This window comes from Cupressus sempervirens, chromosome 1, assembly GCF_028749045.1.
Source record: "Cupressus sempervirens isolate cs-2001-9-10 chromosome 1, ASM2874904v1, whole genome shotgun sequence".
NCBI lineage: Eukaryota > Viridiplantae > Streptophyta > Pinopsida > Cupressales > Cupressaceae > Cupressus > Cupressus sempervirens.
This window is the reverse complement of record NC_143118.1, coordinates 791,684,940-791,709,783: the sequence shown is the minus strand read 5'-3', so window position 1 is coordinate 791,709,783 and position 24,844 is coordinate 791,684,940. Positions and strand designations below refer to the sequence as shown.

The window sequence follows — 24,844 nt, the reverse complement described above, 5'->3', positions numbered from 1 at the left end:
CCATTAATTATTATAATGTTGACCATTTACATTAACACAATAAAAGATATTATTATTAAAATATAAAATAGGAAAATATTTATAAAAGATCATATTTGATAAATGATTATAGAAATCATATTTAGTATATTTAAATGATAAATGGAATAATATAATAATAAATGATTATATTGATAATCATATTTAATATATAGTATTCTTATTTAAAAATTATAACCTTCCTATATAAATAATAATATAATCGTAAGTCAAAGGGTTACAACCTTCGACCATAAAAGAGGCATTTAAATCAAAGAGAGATATGCAAACCAAAGGATAGGAAGATAATTTGGGAAAACAAAATCCCTCCAATGAATCACGACGAATATAAGGAATCTCGTGGATATTAAAGCAAGCATCACTAACTGCAAGTTAAATCCATCACCAGTTAATTCCACCGCTAACACAAGATATAACCACATTGAATCACAACATATACTGCCTTCTATAGTCAGTGTGGATATGCACGGTATGCAGACATGAAGCAATACAGGGCGATTCCAATCCGCGCAAATAATACAAGAGCAGAGTATAGCCATCGAGCCCCATCTCAAGCAAGGCTTGTCAAGGGAGGAAACACCCCTTCTTAGTGGTCGCTAGTGTATAGGATCCATCCATATTAGGAGAGCGAACAAGACAGTGGGAGCAGTGTACGGAGTCTTCCAACTCATAAGGTAAGATAATAATTATAAATGGTTATCTATTTACAAATATCAATAGTAAGGTAATACATATTAGTTTCAAGTTCCTTATTTTAATAAGACAATGTTATAGATATAGATCTATTTTTATTATAATATAATGAGATATTAAATGTTTTTCTTTCTATAATATATATAATGAAATCAATAATTAAAGTAAGGAAAGATTGAATAAATATAAATATCTTTGATCCAAGAGTAATCTTGGTGGAGGACATTCATTACGAATGTCTAGATACGATCCAAGTATACCTTGGTGGAGGATGTTCGTTATGAATGTCATATTATGATCCAAGTGCATTTGGTGGAGAATGATCCAAGTATAACTTGATGGAGGGCATCCATCGTGAATGTGATGAAATGATCTAACCTAGTGGAGGGTAGTCATTGTGAATGTCATGAAATGATCCAAGTATAACTTGGTGGAGGGCATTCTTTATGGATGTCATAATATGATCCAAGTATAGTTGGTGGAGAACATTCGAATATTAGTTATTTCAATTCAGATAACTTATTAAAGATATGAAATGTTTAGTTACGATTGTTGTGATCTTAACAATCTTCTACAAATATTATGTGTCCCAAACTAACCCTAATAGTGGAAACATTACACCTTGCCATCTTCCTTGTTCATCTCCAATTGAGTATGAGATTAAATATTTTTGAAACTATCTAGGTTCTTCCATAAATATTAGTTTCAAGTTCCTTATTTTAATAAGACAATGGTTATAGATATAGATCTATTTATATTGTAATATAATGAGATATTAAATGTTTTTCTTTCTATAATATATATAATGAAGTCAATAATTAAAGTAAGGAAAGATTGAATGAATATAAATATCTTTGATCCAAGAGTAATCTTGGTGGAGGAAATTCATTACAAATGTCTAGATACGATCCAAGTATACCTTGGTGGAGGACGTTCATTATGAATGTCATATTATGATCCAAGAGCACTTGGTGGAGAATGATCCAACTTGATGGAGGGCATTCATTGTGAATGTCATGAAATAATCCAGGTATAACCTGGTGGAGGGCATTCATTGTGAATGTCATGAAATGATCCAAGTATAACCTGGTGGAGGGCATTCTTTATGGATGTCATAATATGATCCAAGTATAGTTGGTGGATAACATTCAAATGTTAGTTATTTCAATTCAGATAACTTATTAAAGATATGAAATGTTTAGTTACAATAGTTGTGATCTTAACAATCTTCTACAAATATTATGTGCCCCAAACTAACCCTGATAGTGGAAACATTACACCTTGCCATCTTCCTTGTTCATCTCCAATACACTATGAGATTAAATATTTTTGAAACTTTCTAGATTCTTCCATCAATACAATGTAGCCTTCACCCTCTCATAGCGTTCGATGGATTGATTTTTCCAATTAAGTATTATTGCTAGCCCTTCAAAGTGTTTATTTTGTTTGTCCGTTGTCCGTACAGGTTTCCCCTTTTTATCCCTTTGGAATCCTTCTTTTGTACAATAACTTTCATACTTATCTAAGGGGCTCAAAGACTACCGTATGGCATGGGAAATATTATCCTCCATACCCAACATTTGTGCAGTGTATCTGCATACTCCTTTGCCTGCACAGTGTTCACAAAGTTTACCCATACGATGTTCGCTAATAATGCTTGTCGGGTCGTATGGTGTTTCTTCACTTGCCAGTTATATCTCTCCTCCTTTCATACGATATTTTAGACTTGCTACACTGTTTGGATTGTCTCTCTTCGTTGAGGCTTCTAATTGTCCATATGATCTATCTAGGAAGACTCCCTCCTATCTCATCGTACAATGATCTATTTGTATTCATTCAACAAAGTACCATACAATGTTTGTACAGTAGCTCATTCTCTTTCTACTAACCACACAATGTGCTTTTTTTTTCATTTTCTCTTTTTTTAAATTAATTTCACCCAAGTCCAAATTATTTCACCCTTCTGGCTGTGAGTGACTACCTCTTGAGCGATCAGTTCTCTCATGATAAATCTTCATCTTTGAACCATTTATGAGTTCTTCTCTATCTCCTCATTGAGCGTCCATAATCTAATTGCTCCATTGGCTCCAACTTCCCACACAAGCAATGGACCCAGCCACTTCACCTTAAACTTCCCGAGCTTGATCTCATTGCACCCATCATACTTCAATAGCAATTGCTTCGATGTGAATCTTGTTCATTTCAAGTGTTTGCCTTGTCATGCTTTGTGTCTCTATTGTGCTACCTGTCACCCACTATGCCATCAATCTTCATTCATCCAATTTGTCTAAGTTATATAATCGTTCTCAAAGGCTTTCCATATTGCCAAGTCTGTTTTCAATCGCTATTCAGAGGTTGGGGACCATAAACCCTATCAAGATTACCACTTCCTATCTCAACAACAATTGAAAAGGATTTTATCATGTTGTTACCTTGTAAGTTGTATGGAATGCCCATAGTATTGATGGTAGCTTTTACTCCCAGTCGGCTTGCTCTACCCCACACGACTTGTATATTACTGACACCAAGATCTTGTTCGTTCCCTCCGCTTGCTTGTTGGCTCCTAGGTAGTATGGACTTGACAAGGAATGGAAAAATTTAAATTTTGTTGTGAGTAGCCGAATAACATGGTTGACAAAGTGACCTCCCCTGTCACTAGTCAATTGGATAGGAATACTGTATCAAGTAATAACTTGTCCATAAATAAATTTTCTCGTACTTATGGCTGAATTATCCAACAATGCTTTTGTCAAATCCTCGATTGCTACCACAACATATCGACATCTTCGAGCCCTACTTGTCTTCAAAGTTCCCACGAAATCTAAGCCCCAACGCTCAAACAATTCTTAAGCCTGTGACAGATTGAGGGGCATAAAATCTCTTTTCAAGGGTTTTCCAACTCACTAGCAAGTATCGCAACTCACCACCCACTCCCTAGCATTATTGTATAGGGTACAGCACCATAGTCCCACCAGGAGTACTTTCCATGTCGTCGTGTCTAGTCCCATATGCCCTCTTGTCAAACCTTCATGAGCTTCCCTTAAGACACTTTGAACTTCTTCCTCCATAACACACCTCAATACTCGGTCCAGGATTCCATAGATCAATTGAAACGCTCTATTCCTTGGTACTAGTTTCTGAGGCTCACCTAGCGGCATCTCTCTTGGAAATTGTGATGTTGATAAATATTCTCAATGCTTTTTTACCACTTTGGGAGAATAGCAATATGAAATAGGTGTGCGTCTAGGAAGTCATCATTAATTCCTTCTGGCGGCTCTCCCAACTTTATCCAGGAGAGTTGACCTGCAATGATGTGGCTCTTCCCAAGCCACACAATAATGGTGATGGTGAATTCTTGAAGTAGTAGCAACCATTTGCTCACCCTCCCTTGTATAATTGGTTTGTTCAGCAGGCAAATCAGTGCCTGGTGGTCCACGTAAAATGTAAATGGTGTTACCGACAAATAGTGCATGAACGTTTGCATAGTGTAGACCATTTTGAGGGCCTCCCGCTCTGTCGTGTTATAGTTCTTGGCTCTTGACAATAGTATACTGGCAAAATAGATGGGATAGTCCAGGTTGTGATCACCCGTTTGCACCAAGGTTGTACTAATTACAAAGTTAGAAGCATCCACATGTAAGTGGAATTCCTTATCCCAGTTGGGATATGCCAGGATTGATGCCCCCAATAGTCAGGTCTCTATTTTTCCAAAGAAAGTTTCTTTCTTTGTACCCCAAATATAGGGTTCCCCTTTCTATGTTAGCTTGTCAAGGGAGTGGGATATCTGCGCAAAATTCTTTATAAACTGCCTATAATAGCCGATGTGCCCTTAGAATGATTTTATCCCAAATACATCCGTTGGAGCCTCCATCACAACTATTACTCATACCTTGTCAGGGTCAGTCTTTAATCCTATCATACATTCAATGTAACCAAGAAGCTTTGCCTATGGGACCATAAATCTGCACTTCTTCAGATTGAGTGCTAACCTTGTTTGTAGGCACCTTTCCATACATTTTCCTAGTGTCGCCAAGTGTGTGTCCTACCCACTGAAGTAAACCAATCGTCAAGGAAAGCCCAAAAATTCCCCACGAACATTTTATCAAAAATGTGAAGAATTATTCTCTAAAACGTAGAGTGTGTTGCACAAACCGAAGGGCATCCAGTTATAGGCATACAACCCGTCGTCCACCATGAATGTGGTTTTCAATTTATTGTCCTTTGTAATTGACATTTGGTTATAACTAGAGAATTCGTCCGTGAACAAATAAATCTCATGTCCCACCACTTCTTCGAGTATTGTGGATGTAAATGGAATAGGGAAGGGATCCTTTATGGTGACGACATTTAGGCATCTGAAATCAACACAAATATGGATCCGGTTTACCTCCTTTAATGATATTACTATAGGTGATACCCATTGACTTTTTGTACTTTGACTATAATCCCTACCTCAAGCATGCGTTGAATTTCTTAATCTACCTTAGCGGCATAATTTTTGCTCATCCTATATTGTCTTCTCCATATAGATATTGATCTAGGTCCCAAGGTATGCGGTGCACGCACAACTCTGGTGGTACACCTTTAAGGTCCTTGCAAGTCCATGCAAACATTCCCTTATATTCCATGAATATTTTGAATGTTGCGGCTTTCATTACTAGATTCCAATCGTCCCCAACCAATATGTTGCACGGGTTTTCCTCATCCCCGAGTTTGGTAATTTGTAGGGACGGTTTGTCATTCTTGATTGGTCCTTTAGTGGAAAATTTGTGAGTTGGGCTCTTATACACACGGGTCTCTCCTTCTCTGTATTCCCCATGATCTAGTGGAAAAACCTCCTTCTCTAGCTCAATTTCTATCTCTTCCACCCCCAACATGTAACTATGAAAAAGCTAATAGTCTTCCATCTACCAATGGAAGAGTCTATTCATTGAACTTACGCCATCCTCCAAACATTCCTCAAGTTCCAATACATCTTCATCAATCGGTTCCATTCGGTTCCTACCCTCATCCACTCTACCATGCTCCCCGTCAAACTCAAACTCTGAAGATGGTGCCATTTCTTCACTTACCATTTGTGTACGGAGAATAATGACAAACTTCCTTCTGCCACTTTCCATGGATAGGGTGTTCTTCTTCCAATTGTGATTTACCTTTGCTATCACAAGCCATCCCCTACCCAGAATGGCATCATATCCTTTCTTCTTGAGTGGGATCATGACGAAGTCCAACAAGAACAATTGCATTTTGATGTTAGCTTGTTGGTCCATCGATGTCCCGAGGGCTTTTATTCCCTATTGGTTTGCACCCGATTAATTGAAGATTAGGGACCATACTGGAATTCTCGAGTTTCTTCCATGTCTCTTCCGAGGACATTTACCCTCGATCCATTGTCGAGACCCACCCAGGACGCACGTCGATTGCATAGCGTTGGATTGCAAAGTGGTGCTAGGCTGTGCAAGACAAGTATTTAATACTGTCATCTTCACTTGAGGCATGGTATGGAGGAGATACTGAATTTTGACTGGTACCTCCATTTGTAACATTTGTTGTACAATATTTTTTGCTTCTGTCTACCTGGAAGTTCTCACTACCACGTATGCATCCTTCCATAGTTTCATGGACTTCTCTATTTCTTCCTTTGCGCCTCGTACCCACTACTTCTCGGTATGGGGATCAAGATATACCACTTGTTTCACTTGGTTTTGGGTGACAAGGAGTACCTTTTCTTCTTCAATGTTAAGAAGGTTCACATTGGGCTTTGGACAGTTAGCATCTTCATGATCTCTGAGGCCACACTATAGACACAACTTTTGTTGTGTGTCGCTCTTTTGGCAGTCTTAGGCGAAGTGGCCCCACTGGCTGCATGCCCGACACTAGATCATCGGTCGTCCCTTCGAATCATATTGTATTTGGCTTCTATTATTGTTACACCTCCTCTCCCTCCGCACTAGTTGTTTTGGAACTTGCCAGATGATGCATTATTATTTTTCTGTTGGTTAGGGTTGGCTGCCAAGGAGGTAGATGATTGCTCCTGGGTGAAAAGCATTTGTTGGTTTTTCGTATTCATATTGTATGGGCATTCCATAGTGGAATGAGTCATTACTTGGCAAATGTCGCAAAATGATTTCTTTGAACATGACCCCTTTGTGCGGCCGCTCTCATTGCACTCTGTACACCACATCTCTCCTTCATCACTTCGTCTTGTGCTCTCCTTCATCACTTCGTCTTGTGCTCCCCTACATCATTTTAAACTCCTTCATCATCCTTTCCATGTCTTTCTAGAGGGCTTGCACCTTATTGGATTCATCATCACTGTTGCTCCAGTCAAATGATTAATCACTTTCGGATGAGAACTTGCTTCTTTTCTTCTTCTTCATCATCTTATCTTCACTCTCAATATTCATGATCCTGACGTAAGCATCTACATATGACGTAGGCGGCACTATTTTCATCTTCTTCCTAAGGGAGGCATTTAATCCCTCAACAAACCATCTTTTCTTCAGTTTGTCAGTTAGTTGCATTGTCATCCTCCCTAGCAATTCTTTACGCCTGCGATTATAGGCTCTTATAGTTTCTTTCTTTCCTTGCTTCAAGCTATATATTTCTGCAACTACTTCATTGTCATCCCGAAGCAATCTAAATTCTACTTGGAGTTCCTTCCTCGAATCGTCCCATGAATTTATCTTTTCCTTGTCCATGTCAGAGTACCAATCTGCAGCAACTCCTCGAAGGGTCATTGGGAACTGTTGGACCCACTCATCTTTATCTGAAACTCCATTTGCCATCAAGATAGTTTTGCAGGTCCAACAGTGTCTCACTAGATCCTTCTTCCTATCGCCAGTAAATTTTGGTAGTTTTGTTTCTAAGACATGCTTCCTTTGGTTGTTTGTCGTGAACCGATTAGATTGGAGCCTAACCGGTTGTTGCCTCCCATTGGTTGTGTTCTCGAATTGGTTGGGTTGGATCTCGATGGGTTTCTTTGACCACTATGCAATGTCCCTCTGACACTCCTTGCCCTAGTGTCCTCGACTTCCCTTGCTTCTTCTCCCCCTTCCCTTCGCTCACTCAATCTCAGGTTTCCCTCATTCGTGGTGTGCAAGATAGGTTTATGAATTGCTCTTGTGTTTCCCCAATCAAGTTTAGCTTTGACTTCTTACCCATCAGTGTTCTGGCAACCGCTCTCCTTCGATTGTTACACCTCCTATAACAACCTCGTGGTCACCTTTCATAACACCTCCGTGGTCCCCCTCGGGCAACCCTTTGACTATGTCGTCGGTAGAAATTGTGTATCGGCCGACGGGTCCCTTCGGTAGAAGTCTTGTTATGTAGCCGACGGGTAAAACAGTTTGTAGCGGGTATAATGTACCTGGCCGACCGATACCTTCGGGAAGGTTCGTCGGAAAGTATTTATAACCCCTTCGGGAAGCATTGGAATGATTATCATAGGAGAAAAGCATGATGTACTGTTGGTATATGCAAATAATAATAAGAGTTCTTCTGTTTGTTGTTCGTGTTCATGTCTATTTCCTATGTGCATTGCTTAATTAATCCTTACGGTAAACATTTGGCGTCGTTGCCCGATGGATCTGGCACGCAGGCAGGCGGATATGAATTAAATGCCAAATCAGTTGAACAAAGATAAGAGTAAGCTAAAGGAAAAAGATGACATACGCGTTGTGCAGGAAAATTTAATTTTGGCTCAGCAAATAGAGCGTCGAAAGAGGTTTCAGAAGATTTCCGACGGAAACAAGAGCGCCGAAGGATTGTTGAAGGAGACTCGACAACGGCTTGATTTGGTGGAAGAAGCGAGGGAGGAGTTTCTGAACCTGCATACGCCACGGGAAGAGAATCCTGACGGAAGCAGATCGACTCTCACGGCTCGGAGTGCCGAAGGAGCACGAGCGTGGAGTGACCTCTTCGTCCAAGATATACTTCCGGAACGAACAGCTACGGTTGACAAACCCTCTTCTTCACCAAACAGCGCGGAAGTCCAAAACAGCGTGGGTGTTGAAAACAGCGCGAGTGTGCAGAACAGTGCGGGTGTACAGAACAGCGCGGGTGTTCAGAACAGCGCGGGTGTTCAGAACAGCGCAGGTGCTCAAAACAGCGCGGGAGTGCAAAACAGCGCAGGTACACAACAAAACCTCCAACATACAGTAATAATGGCAGGTCCGAAGGAAAAATTACCTAAATTTGATGGTGATGAAGCAGCTGATCCCATTCGACATTGTAAAACATGTGAAACGATCTGGAGGGCGAATGGCATAACAGATACAAACGAATGGATCCAACAATTTCCCGCAACCCTAGGGGGTGTTGCCATTGATTGGTTTACTGATGCCGATCCACAGAAATTAAATAGTTGGGATAACATTAAGGAGTTCATCGCAGAATTTCAACTTTTGCGTGATGACAATGAAATTGTCGCAGAGATATTCAATACCAAGCAAAAGAAGAATGAAACTGTACGGGTCTTTGCCAGGAGGTTGAAGGACTTAATCAGTAAGATGGAGAATAAGCCAGCTGACGGGTTACAGAAACGATGGTTCATTGAAGGCCTTCACCCGAAGCTGCGAAAGAAGATGAAGATCGTGCCACCATCGACATACATTGAAGCATATAACCGAGCAAAGAACCTCGAAAGTGACCAGAAGACAAAGAAGAAGAAGAAGACCAGCTCGTCGGATTCAGATGAGCCTTCAGGAGAAGATAGCAGCGACGACGACGAGGAAAGCAGCAAGAAAGTCCGTGCTCTCCAAAAGGACATGATGCGGATGATGAAAGAATTCAAAAACATGAACAAGGAAACTAAGGGCAATGACCTATGGTGCACGGAATGTAAAAAAGAAGGCCATACGAAGGAATCCTACCCGAAAGATCAATTTTGTGAAATATGTCAGATCTTGGGACACTCGGTAAAGGAGTGCCCTTTCAATTTAAAAACAAGGACACCGCAGCAAGTGTTCCTGTCACAAGAGGCATCCCCGTCAGGAGGGAACGGGAACACCAGTACGAAAGGTGCCACATCAAGTGGATACAGAAATAAACGGCGCGGTCCAAACAACAACAGCAATAACCACAATGGTGGCAACAACAACAATGGAGGAAGGAGTCGAATTCAGTACGATGCGAATGGTCGGCCAATTGTTCAATGCCGCGCATGCAATCTGTGGGGTCACTTCGCCCGCGAGTGCACAACGACGAGCACACCGAAGTTGCTATGCCGATGGTGTGGACCTGTTGATCATGAAGATGCTAGGTGTCCGAAGTCGGGCGTAAACTTGATCACCGTCGGGACAAACGAAGAAGAGGTCTTGGCCATCACACGGAAGCAAGTGAAAGTGTACCCCGACCCGGCGGAAGAAAAGAAGAGATTGGAAGAAGCACGGGTAGAGATCCAGAAAGCAACACAGGGAGAAACGGCACACCTGAAGGACATGCCGAGTACTTCCGTACGGAACTGCGCAGAACAGAACATTGTCCGGCAAATTTTGCAAGCCGAGATACCTGTCAGGATAAGTGATTTGTTGCTCACTATGCCTCAGCTCCGATCGACACTCACAAACATTGTTCCCGTTGCTCAACTACCAGGAGAACATGGAAGGAAGCAGGAAAGTGGAGCAAGTACAATGGACAAAAAGGAGAAGGAAAGTGGCGCAAGTGCAGAAGATTCGATGTTGTTAGCCCTCTCATCCGGACGCCATCCAACAGTTGTCGAAATGGGAATTCTCGGGACTATATTGACGGAAACAATTGTGGATGGAGGGTCTGGTGTCAATGTGTTCCCTGAAGACACTTGGAAAAAGTTGGGACAGCTGACATTATGGCCACCTACCTTCCAGCTGCTAACGGCCGATCAACATGGAATCAAGCCATTGGGAGTCTTGACAGCACAACTAGTGACAATCGGAACACAACCATTCCTGTTGGACTTCGTTGTGATTCCTCTGAAGCGGAGGGGATATGATGCCATTCTGGGCCGGGGGTGGTTGATACAAGCCAAAGCAAAGCACGATTAGAAGAAAAATACTTTATCACTCGAAAGCAAAGGCCGGAAGTATGTCATCGATCTGCACACTCAAATGGTCGAGGAAGAAGCTCTATCGTCAGATTCCGAAGGAGAAGATGATGAGAGGAGGCAGAGTATGGAACCCAATCAGGAGGGAGTTCTACGATTGGAAGGAGATGACGATCTGGATTCAGTAAATGGTCTTTACCACTGGCAGATAGAGGATTACGAGCTCTTTCCAAGTTGTAATATGCTAAGGATCGACGAAGGTAAGAAAGAAGGAAATGAATGTCCGAAGGAACACAGAGAAGCCGATGGAGGAAATGAATGTCTGAAGGAACATGGAGAAGCCGAAGGAGGAAATGAATGTTCGAAGCAACACAGAAAAGCCGAAGAAAGAAACACGGGTATGACTGAAGCTGAAGAACAAAACATACAGTACGAACCCAAGAGAAGGAAAGATTCTACTGTACGACTGAGCCAGAAGAAAGTATTACGTCGAACCACAAATATAGTAGAAAGGTACCGGCAGCAAGAAAGACACATGATACCGTCTGCACAGGCAACAAAGAGGAAGGGCTCAATAAAAGTTGTAGCAGTACAGAGTGAAAGTGTTATTGACGGACAGAAGGGGCAATTAATGGAGTCCATGCTACGGAGCTTCGGGAACAAACTGAGCGGTATGGAGATGACACAGAACAAGCATAGCAGGTTTCAACTTAGACAGTGGGTGTTGAAGTACGACGATCAGAATGAGATCAACCCAGGCAAGTTCAAGGTTAAGTGGGTCAGGCCGTATCAAATTCGGGAAGTGGGTCATAATGGAGCAGTAAAACAATGGATGCTAGACGGAAAAGAAGTTGCCGACACAGTGAATAGGTTGAAGTTGAAGGTCTACCATGAAAGAAGTAACGCACCTCCATGGACGAACAACTGAGAGAAGAAGACTGTAAGTACTGTATATATGTAAATACTGTACATAATTGTTCCAGAAGTGAGATTTAACAAAAAAAAAAAAAGAGAGAGAGACAAAAAGCACCGTACGGTTTTTCACAAGTACGGATTTTGAAGTACCATACGGTTTTCCACAAGTGAAGTACGGATTCTGAAGCACCGTACGGTTTTTCATAAGTAAAGTACGGATTTTGAAGTACCGTATGGTTTTTCATAAGTGAAGTACGGATTTTGAAGCACCGTACGGTTTTCCATTTGTAAGGTACGGATTGCATAGTGCCGTATGGGTTTTCATTGTTAAAAGTACGGATTTTAGTGATACCGTAGGATTTCACAATAAAGGGCATTGTACGATATGCAATATATGCAGGAAGGAGCACCACCGTACGAATTTCACAATAAAAGAGGAATATCGTACGGTTTTAACATCTGAAGAATGGTGTACGGTTTGTGTAGTACGGTTTTTTCCAGACAAGGTACGGGTTTCAAATTTGAAGTACGGTTTTAAGGCAATGTACGGTTTCCACCTTCAAAGTTGCTCTGTGCCTCAGAAGATTAACGTACGGTTTCTGGAGCCAAAATTTGTTAATTTTCATTGTACAGACGGTGGGATATTGCAATACAGTTTTTTTAAGCAGATTGGAATCCAGATTGTGTCAAGTTGGAAGCCGTACGGATTTCATCACAGAAGGGTGACAGGAGGTTTTCTTAAAAAAAAAAAAAAAAAACGACGACAGAATCAAATTGTTCAGAATGAGGCTGCCCCAAGACCCCGCGGGGGCGTTGCCCCCTGGACCCCCAGTCGTTGCGGATATCAGTCATGGGAGTCTGACCAGTTGAGAAGACTTGGAGCTGCGGCAGGCATGGAGTGTCTGTCTACCAAAGGCACTGAGAGTAGGTGTTGGCCGTGAGGCTGTCTTGGTGGATGCGTAGAGAGCTCGGGAGGAGCTGATCATCCAGTTGGAGGCAGTGCAGCGACACTTGGCTCAAGGTACCGAGGAGTTGGAAGCAGAGGAAGCAGCACAAGTGGCTATCAAGGTCAGCTTGAGGAGTTAGTATTGTGTTAGCAAAGGCTATAGATGGCAGATCAATATTGTTGTATTAGTTGTTTGAGTTTTGTTCTGTAGTCGTCAAGAGACGACTTTTCTTTTTTGGGGGGGATGATGTCGTCGGTAGAAATTGTGTATCGGCCGACGGGTCCCTTCGGAAAGGAAATTGTGTATCGGCCGACGGGTCCCTTCGGTAGAAGTCTTGTTATGTAGCCGACGGGTAAAACAGTTTGTAGCGGGTATAATGTACCTGGCCGACTGATACCTTCGGGAAGGTTCGTCGGAAAGTATTTATAACCCCTTTGGGAAGCATTGTAATCATGATTATGATATGATTAAAGCATGATGTACTGATGGTATATGCGAATAATAATAAGAGTTCTGCTATTTGCTGTTCGTATTCGTGTCTATTTCCTATGTGCGTTGCTTAATTAATCCATATGGTAAACAGACTAGTTGTCCTTTAGTGAGTTACCTTAACCTTTGTCGGCATTCTACTTGTGCGAGAATTAGTGATTCATGTGTAGCTTCCAAGACATCCGATTTGTCCTTATTCCTATCTTTATTTAATAAATTGGGCATAAATTCTCTAACAACACATCATGTATAAATAGAACACTTTTATTTATTTATATCTCCATATAACGTGGGTCAACTATGTAACCTTGCCATTACAAATTTACAGTGTCCTATTTATTCTCCCTTCTCAAGGGTTTATAGTTCATGGGTTTGTCGTTCACGGGGTTCCATCGCATTCTTCTTCCTCCCGACGGTTATTCTCAGCCAAATTTCGAAGGATCTACTGGTGGTGTTGTTCCCGCTCAATTTCCTCCCTTCAGTTCGTCTATGCGAGGGATGCTTGTGCTAGCAGACAGGGCAGGGGATCCAACAACTTGTTCGCAGCAGGGCTTACATTCAACGTGTCCCACACAATATCTTCGGCAACTTTTGCCTATGCAGCCTCCCTTAGTACAAAAGTTTTTGATGGCCACCCAAAACAAAATGTGGAAGTTTGTGGTTAGGGCATGTTCCCCTTTGAAGAGCTCTGTAACTCCTTTATCATTGGTGATGATATTTTCGTTAATGGGAAGTCCCATTTATTCTCTATAGTCCATGACCTTCATCACTTCCCAAATTTGGTTGACAACAACCAAATGTATACCGTCACAAGTAAACGAGTTTGGATACATGTTACAGAACAGAGAAGCAAGTGACTGCTCATTCCATTAATGTTTATATCCAGTACATCACATCACAATACATCAGACTCGGAATACATAAGACTAAATGATATCTTTCTCATTCAATACAAGTATACAAATAGTACTCAAGGGTTGCAACTTAACCATCGCGTCATAACACCTTCGGTAAAGAACTTCTTAACATATGATTAATTATTCACAAAACATAACTTACCCGACAACACCTATCACTCACTTGCCAACATGTTGGACATGTAAAGGTCACAATGGATGATACTCCTATCCTCAAAGATCCTAATGTACAAATGGAAGTCCCAGAGGTGATGGGCATTGATTACGTAATGGTAGAATTAGTGTTTGGTGATGCAACAGAAGAAGTACCTATCAGGGAGCAATTGCAGGTATCAGTAGTTGTTATCGAAGGTGAAGAGCACAAGGATGAGCCTACACATAATGATGATGTGTAAATTTAAGGTGAAAAAGATACACAAGAACAAGTTCAAATAGGTATTGCAGACAAGGAGAAATAGCAAGAAGTTGTAGTACGGACTTTATCTACACTATAGAAGAGTGTTGATGATGATGATGATGATAAACCATCCATTCAAAGGCCTATTGATGTAAATATTTTGAGTCCAAAAGAGTTAATGGAGATTGTAACTACTATGCAATCCAAGACAAAGAAACAAATGATAAAAACACAAAAGAAGGATGCTCAAGTCATCCAATCAGCTAGGGATGTGTTATCAGATTTGATCGCAGAAGTTGATTGTGATGTATTTACAACACCTATTGCACAATTGGACAAGTTGACTATAGCTGGTGAGAAAATGCAAAGTTTGGTAGATGTCACAATGCATAAAGTCCAAAAGGACCATGAAGAGAAAAGGTCTGAAAAAATTGGTCCAATCAATCACATTAGACAAAGTCATACTGACAATGAATGTGAACCAAGTATAGGAGGTACTACAAGATGGTGGTAAGCTACTCGCCATCATATGTGATTTTTCAAAGTTTATGCAAGATTGAAAAAAGGAAGGCTAGGACATGAGAAAAGCTGAAGAAGTTAGTAGCTAGTTTGGATCTGGTAGCCCATTCAACTACAAATTTTGGAGTATCAAAAGGAATAGTTAATCATAAGTTGAAGACTTTTAGTAATGAGCAAAAGAAAAGAGTTGCAACATTGCTAGAGTTGCGGAGCAACTTGATCCCCAAGATGAGAGTTGTTGCAAAAAGGTCCCAAGGAAGTGGAGTTAGTCCTAGCTATACGGGATATGCGTTAAATTGATGCATTAGAAGATTTTTTGCACAGAGGTGAGCTAGTCATAGTGGGAAATCTACTGAAGACCTGGGAGAATGATCTTCATGTATTGAAAACAAATTTGCAGATGTTTTCAAGAGGATCTAAGTATATAACGGAAACCATTTTTAACATTCTTGTACGCCTTTGTTATTTTTGTCAAAGGGGGAGTAGCTAAGTAACAGTGAAAAATTGTAAAGGGGAGTTAGTATGAGGAAGTTAGTGGTTAGTCATGTAAAGTATGTTTGCATCAGCTGAGGGGGAGTCATATTTTGGTCAGTGGTCAGTGATTCATTTTTGCCCATGTTAACACTCAGCTAATCTTTCACTAAATGTTGTTATCAGTACCAAAGCCGGTGATTGTTGGCACAATGATGCAATTGGGAAGGTTGTTGGCATCAGAATGCATGAAGAATCATTATAGTGTTGCCAGTGTTGGCAAAAAAGTCTTCTAATGTTGATGGATCGGCCATACCGGTAGAGGAATGAATCAAGTAGTCAGATTTATCAAGTATTGAGTGTACTAGCGGATAGATAGCCAGATGGAGTATTTCAGATGTGCGGTGATTATAATTATGATTCAGAATGTGTGATTGATATGGAAGCTTCACCGTATATCTACATAATTCCAGAGTTGCATCTACCCGAGTGAAGTATAGACAAAGATTTGATTTGTTGAACCAGCGATAGCAATTTGAACAGAGCAACCAGGAGAGTGAATTTGTCTAGGTTTGGTAACCCAGTGAAGTCAAAGTCAAAAGGTGTATTGTTTGATTGGAATTGTTTTGGGCTGACATCATGACAAAGAAATCAATGGATTGGTGCTTGCTCATGTAATTTGAATTAGTCTCGGAGCCAACTCATGGTAATACATTTTAGGGTTTTACCCCTGCCTTAAGACAAATATAAATGGAGATGTAAGATCAATTTGCAATAAGGTTGTTTATGATGTGATGAATTGTGGTGTTAGTTCAAAAGTGTGTTTAAAGTAATTTAGAGCAGAGTCATTGAGCAGATGTGCATCGAATCTGTCATGCAGTCAGTGCAAATATCAGATCACTTTCACTTGTTGATTCTAACAGATTGACAAACAAAATCCCCTAATAGGATCACTCCTAAAAGGATGACCAGAATCCTAACAAGTTTGAAGTACAAATATTTTAACCAGGTGACTCTCAAAAGGAGATTGAAATCCCTTAATTGGGTAGATCCTAACAGGTCTTTGTAATAGCTCTTAACCGGTCATGCCTTCAACTGGGTGAATGTAATTGCTCCTAACAGGGCAAACTTATTATTGCTGCAGTGAGATTTGTGGCTGCTAATTCCCACTATGGTTATTCACTCTGACCAAGTGTTTCCACGTTAAAAATGTTGGTGATAGCTTGTCTTTGTGAGTGGGTGTTTTATTTACTTTACTTCTATGCATTAGTTTTTATTGTATGTATAGTATTGTGGAAGATAATTGTAAAATGGTTTAGATATGTGGTTGCACTGATTCACCCACCACCCCGCCCCCCGCCCCCCCCCCCCCCCCCCACCCTTGCCCTCTCAGTGACATCTAGCATTAACAGCTAAGAGGGAGGTCTTCTCTATGACAGCTAGCACCTCCTCCCATGTTTATGAGAGTCAAAACTGAATTCCTCAACCTCACCAAAAACATAGTTCTTGAGGAAATGGCTAAGTCACCCAATGAAGGTAAGGGCAAGACTCCTCTCAATTGTAAAGGTTGTAAATGTGAGGCCACTTGGAGATGGATAAAATTATGAAAAGAATTGCAAATATAGATAAAAGGCTTCAGGACATCTCACGCTTTGCATTACAAATTTATGCTACCACCTTATGCCTTTTGTAGAAGAACACTCTCAGTTCTGAGGACAAGAAGGATGGCAACTACAAGGAGCTTTATAAGTTCCTTACATAGGATTGGACGATAAGGACGCTGACCAAGCCATGCAAACTGAAGGATGCCTAGGGACTTAGTCCCTTTAACTTTTTTGCACTGTTGTGCATAGTGGCCCCTATAGCCTTGCTTTGAACTCTTATCTTTTTTACTGGAAGTGTTATTTCCTGCACTGGTATTTTATTCTGGAATGGCCCTAAGTGACCCTATTTAAGGACTTCTATTGTTATTTTGATTAGTATAGTTGATGGTGTTAGTATTAACAATGGTTCCTATGACCACAGGTACCAGTTTCTCATAACTGTTCCGAAGCTAAGCTGACTATTTTTTGTACTTGGTTAGTTTGTTGTTAATGTATTGGAATTGTTAATCTGCTGACTGACGTCGGTTAGGCTGTTGTTTTCAAGGGAAAGCACCCTACTTTTGCTTCTTTAAATATCAAAAACATATATTGTTAACATCTTTGAAACGAGGATTGCTCTTACTATCATTGGTGATATTATTAAAATTTAATATTATGAATCATGATTACTATTTTCTTGAATTCTTTTTTATCTTCAGTTGTTTTTCTCAAACCCCGTGTTCTTCATGCTTCCTCTTGACCTTAATGGCTATTTGGAGTATTTTGTCTACAATCCAACATATATTTTTTCTTCATCTTGATAATTGTCACATGGTGTGATGTAATGCTTTACTGAAAGGATACTCAATAATTTACATGGACTACAGAAACATCATTTCTAATAAAAAATTAGTAGACAATATGGAGAACCATTAATTAGCATGAGATCTTTTCATTACCTTCACTTTCTTTATAGCTTGAAGTGCAAAACCACGATAGTTTACAGCAGAAGAAAGCCACAAATAGCTATGCAATCTATTTTTACACATACAAGCGTGACTCCCCAAGGTAATTCGTTCTGAAACCCGTGTGGTCAAAAGCCAACTGCCCCTAGAAAAATGTGAACCTGCCTGCAAAATGGACTCACTGTTATCTATTAGAAATGAAGCCATACGAGAATAGATAGGCATAGCAAGAAGTCAACAAAATAGTAGCAATATAAAGAGCAAATATCAACCCTCTTAGGTTTCAATTTTTGTAAATGCAATGCTTAAAATGAAGCAGCATATTCCTTTTAATTAATGTAATAATACAACTCAAAGATACACCAACAGCAGAATGATTATTAATAATCTCAACCTATAACAACAAAAAAAAAGTATTCTATAAGTCCAGAAAACCTTAGATAACATCCATATCATTCAAGGAGTGTGACATTTGGGTCAATTGAAGAAACTTCTATTACTTATATTGTAAGATGCTATAACAATCAAAGTAAAAAGTTGCGATAAACTTTTCCATCAAAGAAAATGAATTTTATTTCCTAAAAAACAAAACTTTGATGTGTCTCAGTTGGAATGACACTTCAGAGCAAGCTACAAATTATAATCGTTTACCTTTAAAAATTGAGTTCTCAATGCAAATATCTTTCAATTGCAATTTTAAATGCTCTTGATAAAGAACAAAAAAATTGAATGCAGTGACTTTCAAATTTACAACTGTAGCCGTATAAACATGTAGAGAAAATATAATATGTAATGGGAATAAGCTATGATTAATGATTAATGACCTTCAATGTATGTTGAACGTATTATGATGAAAATATGACCCTTGTAAAGTAAAGAGAACAAGAGATAGCCTCTCATGAGGAAAATTATAATTCGACCATGGAATGAGGATGAAGTTGAGGTAAGATCAACATGTGGGATGGAGTCACTACCAGTTTTTTACGAGAAGAAAATTCGATGGACTCCAATAAAGGGATAGCCTCAGTTTTCCTGAGTTTGATCAAAACATTGGTGTAGGAGGTTTGTTTTGGAGAAAAAGCTTCCAGGTATAGTACTTCGTTGTTTTTTTGGTGATCATATGCAATGCCGGCTTTGTCACTACAAGAAAGTCATACAGGATGTGAGGTAATTTAAGATAATTCCCTAGGCAAGTTCGTCGCAATACTTACAAACCTGAAAGATGGCTGAACCCCTTTGCCAAATAAGAGAACCTGAAGACGATAAACAGATACAAAGCACACAATAGTAACAAACTTTTATTCCCGAGTCTACCGAATATGAAAATGTTTACTTCAAATATTATATTTTCATCTGCAAATTTAATAGTAACCATGTTTCATGTTGTAGACAATTGGAAAGGAATTCTATGTGACATACCCACAAACTAGTTGATCACCAGAAAACAGTCATTAAATTGTCTAACAGTATCCTCCAAAGAATGGAATTGATAAAAAAATCATAGGAATAAGGTGGTTACTCCTTCCAATGTCCATCTTAAAATCTATGGTCAGTTATCATTTAAAATTATAGATGCTTTAAAAAGATATATGCATCAGTTTTGAAAGTAGGAATTTATTAATGATATCTATGTACCTATGAAATTTTTATTGTGAAAATATACTGGAAACCAAATATATAATTCTATGGTATTCTATACTACTTGTGTCTTCCATATATGTGTCCAATTCTCGATTAGAACTGATGTATGCAATGTGACCTGTAAGCTATGATGCTTTTCCCAATTAGACGCTAGAGAAATTGAAGATATTACAAATAAAATAATCCAAATGGTAGCTCAAAATGAGCCTTCAACAATACCATCCCATTCTCACAAGTTGTAACAGTTTACCCATACTGTCTTTTAGTATGTAGAAATGTAGAGACACTTCACTAATTCATGGTTCAACAATGCTCAACATTCCACCCTCATCTGATACTACACCAATGATTCCAGTGACTTGGTGCAATCTGGAAGCTTCATTACATTGAACTGTATCAAGAGCAGCATACATCACAGGATCTACCACAGTCTTGGCTAGCTAAAGTCTGAACAGTTACACATAAATCTCAGCATAGGATATCATAAGTACCCAGTGTATCTTGGTCCCGTCCATAGCGAGGCAGAGCAACCCTTATGACTCAAGGTCCAGCTTTAACCAATACATTTTTTGCATTCAAACCATAACCAATGAAAGGCAATTTCATTCTCTCAATCATGAGCAAAAGTTTCTCATCCATAATAGTCATTTCCCTTCTGCAGCAGTCTAATAATCATTGTACACATATCTGGCTAAAATAATATATGGTTCAAAAATAGATAGATAATATAGAGAAGATAGAAAAAAATAGAGAAAGATAGACAACAATTCATGTGCATGTTCAGATTACTATAACTTCTGTTCTAATTCTTGTTTCATTATTTGTTTCCATATTAGAACACATCTGAGTTCTAGTCATCTACAATGTTATTCATCCAATATCCTCTGGAATCCAGATAATAACAACACTAAAAAGACAGAGCAACCAATAAAAGTTCAGAATTCTTTAAAAACGGAGCAGTGGTTTATTAAGAGCCTTAGCAATGAAAGCGTCTTTTATTGAACTGAGCCTAAAGAACTAAAAAGTTGCAGGCAGGGATTCGAAGACAAAGACAACTGTCCAATTCAACTTTTTGTTTTTTTTCCCCTCATATCAGTGGCTCCAACAAAGACCTGGAAACTATTTTTTTTGCAAGAAATTAATATTACTCCCACCTCCATCTTGAGAGATTCCTATAATTCAACAGCCATAAAGCCAGCTTCTCCTTGTTTCTTTTTTCTAATGATAAGAAAACAAAAATTTACATAGATTTACCATTTTTGCAATTATTTTACAATTATTTTATTTTATTTTATTATCTGCTAAAAATCAGGATTCAAATACTAAAACCAAGCTTGTTTGGACCCACAAGATTAAAACTCAACGGCAAAGCAATTCTCCAGAAGTAATTGCACAGTGGTCAACAAGCAAAGGTAATACAAATAAACTGGGGATCACACCTACTTAAAGGAAGGGCCACCCGGGTTTTGTAACCAAAGAAGCAAAATAGTCTCAATTAATAAAATCTAACAATCCATACCAATGTAAAGTCATTAGTCAGCTTTGATCTGCTGCACACTGTACGCAATTCAACTAAAGCATCAATAAAATCTAATTTTGTCAGTTTCCATTCTGTTTCAACTTTTCTGCTAGTAAACCTGTGCAGGTTAAATCCCCAGTCAGGGAAGGCCCTCAGCATGAAAAGTTCTTCAGCTAATTTGTGGAGTACTAAGCAATGGATATAGGAACTATGTTTTGTTGGAATGTGTAATTTCCCCCTCAAATGAAATGTAAAAGCATAATAGAGGATTCTAGAAATTCCAGCTGGATTCACGAATAGGGTTAGGTAAAATGAATATTTAGGTTTGTAAAGTTTTAGAAGTCATTATGGTTAGATAGTTCTAGAAAAGTCTATTTGGTCTCACGTCGGTTAATTTAGATGTTTCCGGAAACAATCAAAGACCTCTATAAAAGAGGCACAATGTAATGGTTTTTGATTATCAAGCAATGAAATGAGTTTATAATTTCTATAAGTGCCTGCAGTTTGTATTCTGTGTTTAATTATCATTGTGGATCCAATCCATCCAACCCCCATCAGATTGGTATCAAAGCCAGGTTGGATAGAATTGTTGATTGTGATAAACGAGTAAGCAATGTTTTGGTGCTGCCAAATTGTGGAGGATTGATTTATGATATGAAAAAGATAGTTGTTTTGATGAAGACCACACCAAAAGTGTTGAGCAATTGTGAGAAGAGGGCAAGTCAGCAAGAAAGCAAATTATTGAGAACAACAAAAACAGTGGAAAGAAGACTTTTCATGAAGTTTATGAAGGAACCAAAGTGTTTGTAAAGCATGGAAGGACGGAGGAAAGAACAAAAGGTATGGTGCGAATTCTTATAATTATTTAATGACATTTGAGAAATTCTCCTATTGCCCTTAAAAGAAAAAAAGATCATAGTGAAAAAAAAGGCATTTAGAATTTTCTAAAAAAAAGAGTAAGGTGTGTTAAATTGTTGATTTCAATGGGAAAAACTGGTAGAATTCAGAAAGAGAAGACAAATAAGTTAGAAGAAGAATTAGTGATGGTGAAGAAAGAAAATGCAAGATTATTGTGTGAAAAAGCGATTTTGCAAAAAGAACTAGCAAAAGTAAGAAATGAAATGGGAGAAGAAAAGTGTAAATTTTTTAATGAGATTAGTGTTTATATAGAGGCAATTGAAGAGCTAGAAAACAGGTTAAAATGTGTGGAAGAAGTACATAATTGGCAAGTGAAGGAAACATGCAAGCTTAGAGAGCAAAATAAAGAATTAAAAGATAAGTTAAAGTTATTTGATGATGCTGAGAAAAAAAACAAAGTTTTAGAAGAAAACGTGAAGAAATTGGAAGAGGAAAATAGTATGTTAAAGAAGGAATTGTCTACTCTGAAACAAGAGAATGAATGTTTGAATGCGAAACCATTTGTATGTGATGTATCATGTGACACAAATGATTTGAGTGATAATGCAATTGAGAGATGTGATTTTGCTGAAGCTGAAAATGTTTTTGATGAAAAGTGTAAGAAAGAAAATGACAAGAAGTGTGTAGATTTCGTTTGTTATGATAATAATAGTATTGGTTTGAAGATTATGGAAAAAATGGGTTTCATAGGTAAAGCTCTAGGAAACAATGAACAGGGATTAAGGAATCCAATTGAGACTACAGTCAGGCCAAAATATGCAGGTCTTGGATATGCTACAGATAATGGAAAGATGAATAAAGGTTCAAAAAAAATTATTGGAGGAGTAAAGATTGTGCGATGTTCACACTGTAATAGGAAAGGGCATACAAAGAATAGATGTTGGGATTTAAATCCATGTAGTATTTGTGGTTTGAAGAATCACTACGCAAAAAAATGTTGGAATGCAGAATCAAAGAGGGAATCAATGGCAGGTTGTATAAAAATGGATTGTGGATGGAGCTATGGATCAAACTGGTAGAAAATTGCAAGAATAGTCAAAGGTTTATTCAGGTACAAATGTTCAAGTGTAAGAATGAATGCAGTAGCATTGGGAAAGAGATTGGAGAAAGGCATCAAAGAGGCAAAAGTTTTCAAATTACAGGCTTGGATGTGGACACGAGAAATAGGCAAAAGTAAATAATAATCATGGCACATTGGAATTTGTATGTAACAATATTCGAGGTTGAAATTAGGGGGGAGTGTTGGAATGTGTCATTTCCCCCTCAAATGAAATGTAAAAGCATAACAGAGGATTCTAGAAATTCCAGCTGGATTCACGAATAGGGTTAGGTAAAACTAATATTTAGTTTTGTAAAGTTTTAGAAGTCATTATGTTTAAATAGTTCTAGAAAAGTCTATTTGGTCTTATGTCAGTTAATTTAGATGGTCTTATGTTGGTTAATTTAGATGTTTCCGGAAACAATCAAAGACCTCTATAAAAGAGGCACAATGTAATGGTTTTTGATTATCAGGCAATGAAATGAGTTTATCATTTCTATAAGTGCCTGTAGTGTGTATTCTGTGTTTAATTATCACTGTGGATCCAATCCATCCACCCCCAACATTTTTAAACTCCCAAGTATTATTTTTTATATGCTTGGTTACTAAGATGTTCAGTTCATGAATCTATTTTAGCTCTGGCATTTCTATGGTGTAATGACAGTTAGGAACATTGGGAACACAGTATAATGTGGGTTCACTTCTTTTGAAAAAAATAAGTAAGTCTAGAACTACATTGGACATACAGTGAGGTTTGGGATTACCATTCTCCATGTAGAAGATCCTTATTAGAAGCCTAACTTGTGTTCTTTTATTAAGCCATATTAGCTTATCATCTGATTTGAATCGATTTTTACAACTATTTGTTACCTTTAACTCGTATTTACAAATCTCAACAATGTGATCCAAGCTCACTCCACCCCATGTTACAGGTCGCCTATAGCTTCACCTAATTTTGTAAAAATAATATGACGCGTCTCAACTTTTAACTTAAACATTGTAAGAATAATTGTGGAAATTTAAACATTCGAATATATTGTAACTCACTCAACTTCAATATTCAGGCAATTGGAGTGTAATCCCATGAGTTGGGCTCCTGAGACTAAAAACTGCACAGCACAATCAAAATATGCTGACGAATAATTGAAAATACATTATGAATTACAAAAAAAGATATATACATACGAGAGTGTGCATGGCGAGGCAGCCCATCTGTAGATTAAAAAATAACCTGCAATGAGAATCGAGAGATTGAAATGTGCGTCTATACCAATGTGCAAAATTGTGAGATATAAACGGATAAATGGCGGCTTATGCACTGCTTTTTCCGGGAGTACTTCGTTTATATGGACAGCGTTTGTTACTCGTTTCAATTAACAAGTGATTTCAATTTTTTTTTCAATTTCAACAATTTGATAAGCCTAGTTTTTGTTCTAGTTCTTAAGGAGTACCTATATGATTCAACTTTTTTTAATAGAATTACTCACTAGTTGCATTTAACTAAAATTTAAAAAATAACTAATTAAAAGAATTAATATGGAGGAAAGGTCAGTTTTTGCTTGTTAAGTGGAGTTGAGAAACAAAACAAAAAGTAGTCATATGGTCCAAGTCTAGAATTGGCTATACAACATAAAAACATAGTCAAAAGGCTACATCCATAATCTTGGAGGCAGTGGAAACTATAGGACCATGGGGCGAGGACTCGCACAAGAGAAAATGATAAAGAAGAGGCATAAAGGGGCATAAAAATTGTGTTTTAATCTTAAGGCAT

The 24,844-nt window shown here is 38.6% G+C and overlaps 1 protein-coding gene across 5 annotated transcripts in view; it reads right to left on the bottom strand.

The window, feature by feature from the left end:
- LOC149580246 (Tetratricopeptide repeat (TPR)-like superfamily protein) overlaps positions 1-24,492 on the bottom strand; it is a 344,359-nt gene extending 319,867 nt beyond the window's left edge. For 2 of the 5 annotated variants that reach the window (XM_089790050.1, XM_089790051.1), the window contains exons 1-3: positions 24,259-24,492; positions 24,126-24,182; positions 17,951-18,121 (exon numbers count right to left, since the gene is read on the bottom strand). In XM_089790050.1, the coding sequence (XP_089646176.1) occupies positions 17,951-18,121; positions 24,126-24,182; positions 24,259-24,285 (255 nt within the window). In that variant the 5' untranslated portion in view covers positions 24,286-24,492. The remainder of the gene's footprint in view (positions 1-17,950; positions 18,122-24,125; positions 24,183-24,258) is intronic. The other 3 variants (XM_089790054.1, XM_089790060.1, XM_089790063.1) reach the window with 3 other exon arrangements.
- Positions 24,493-24,844: the final 352 nt, after the last annotated feature.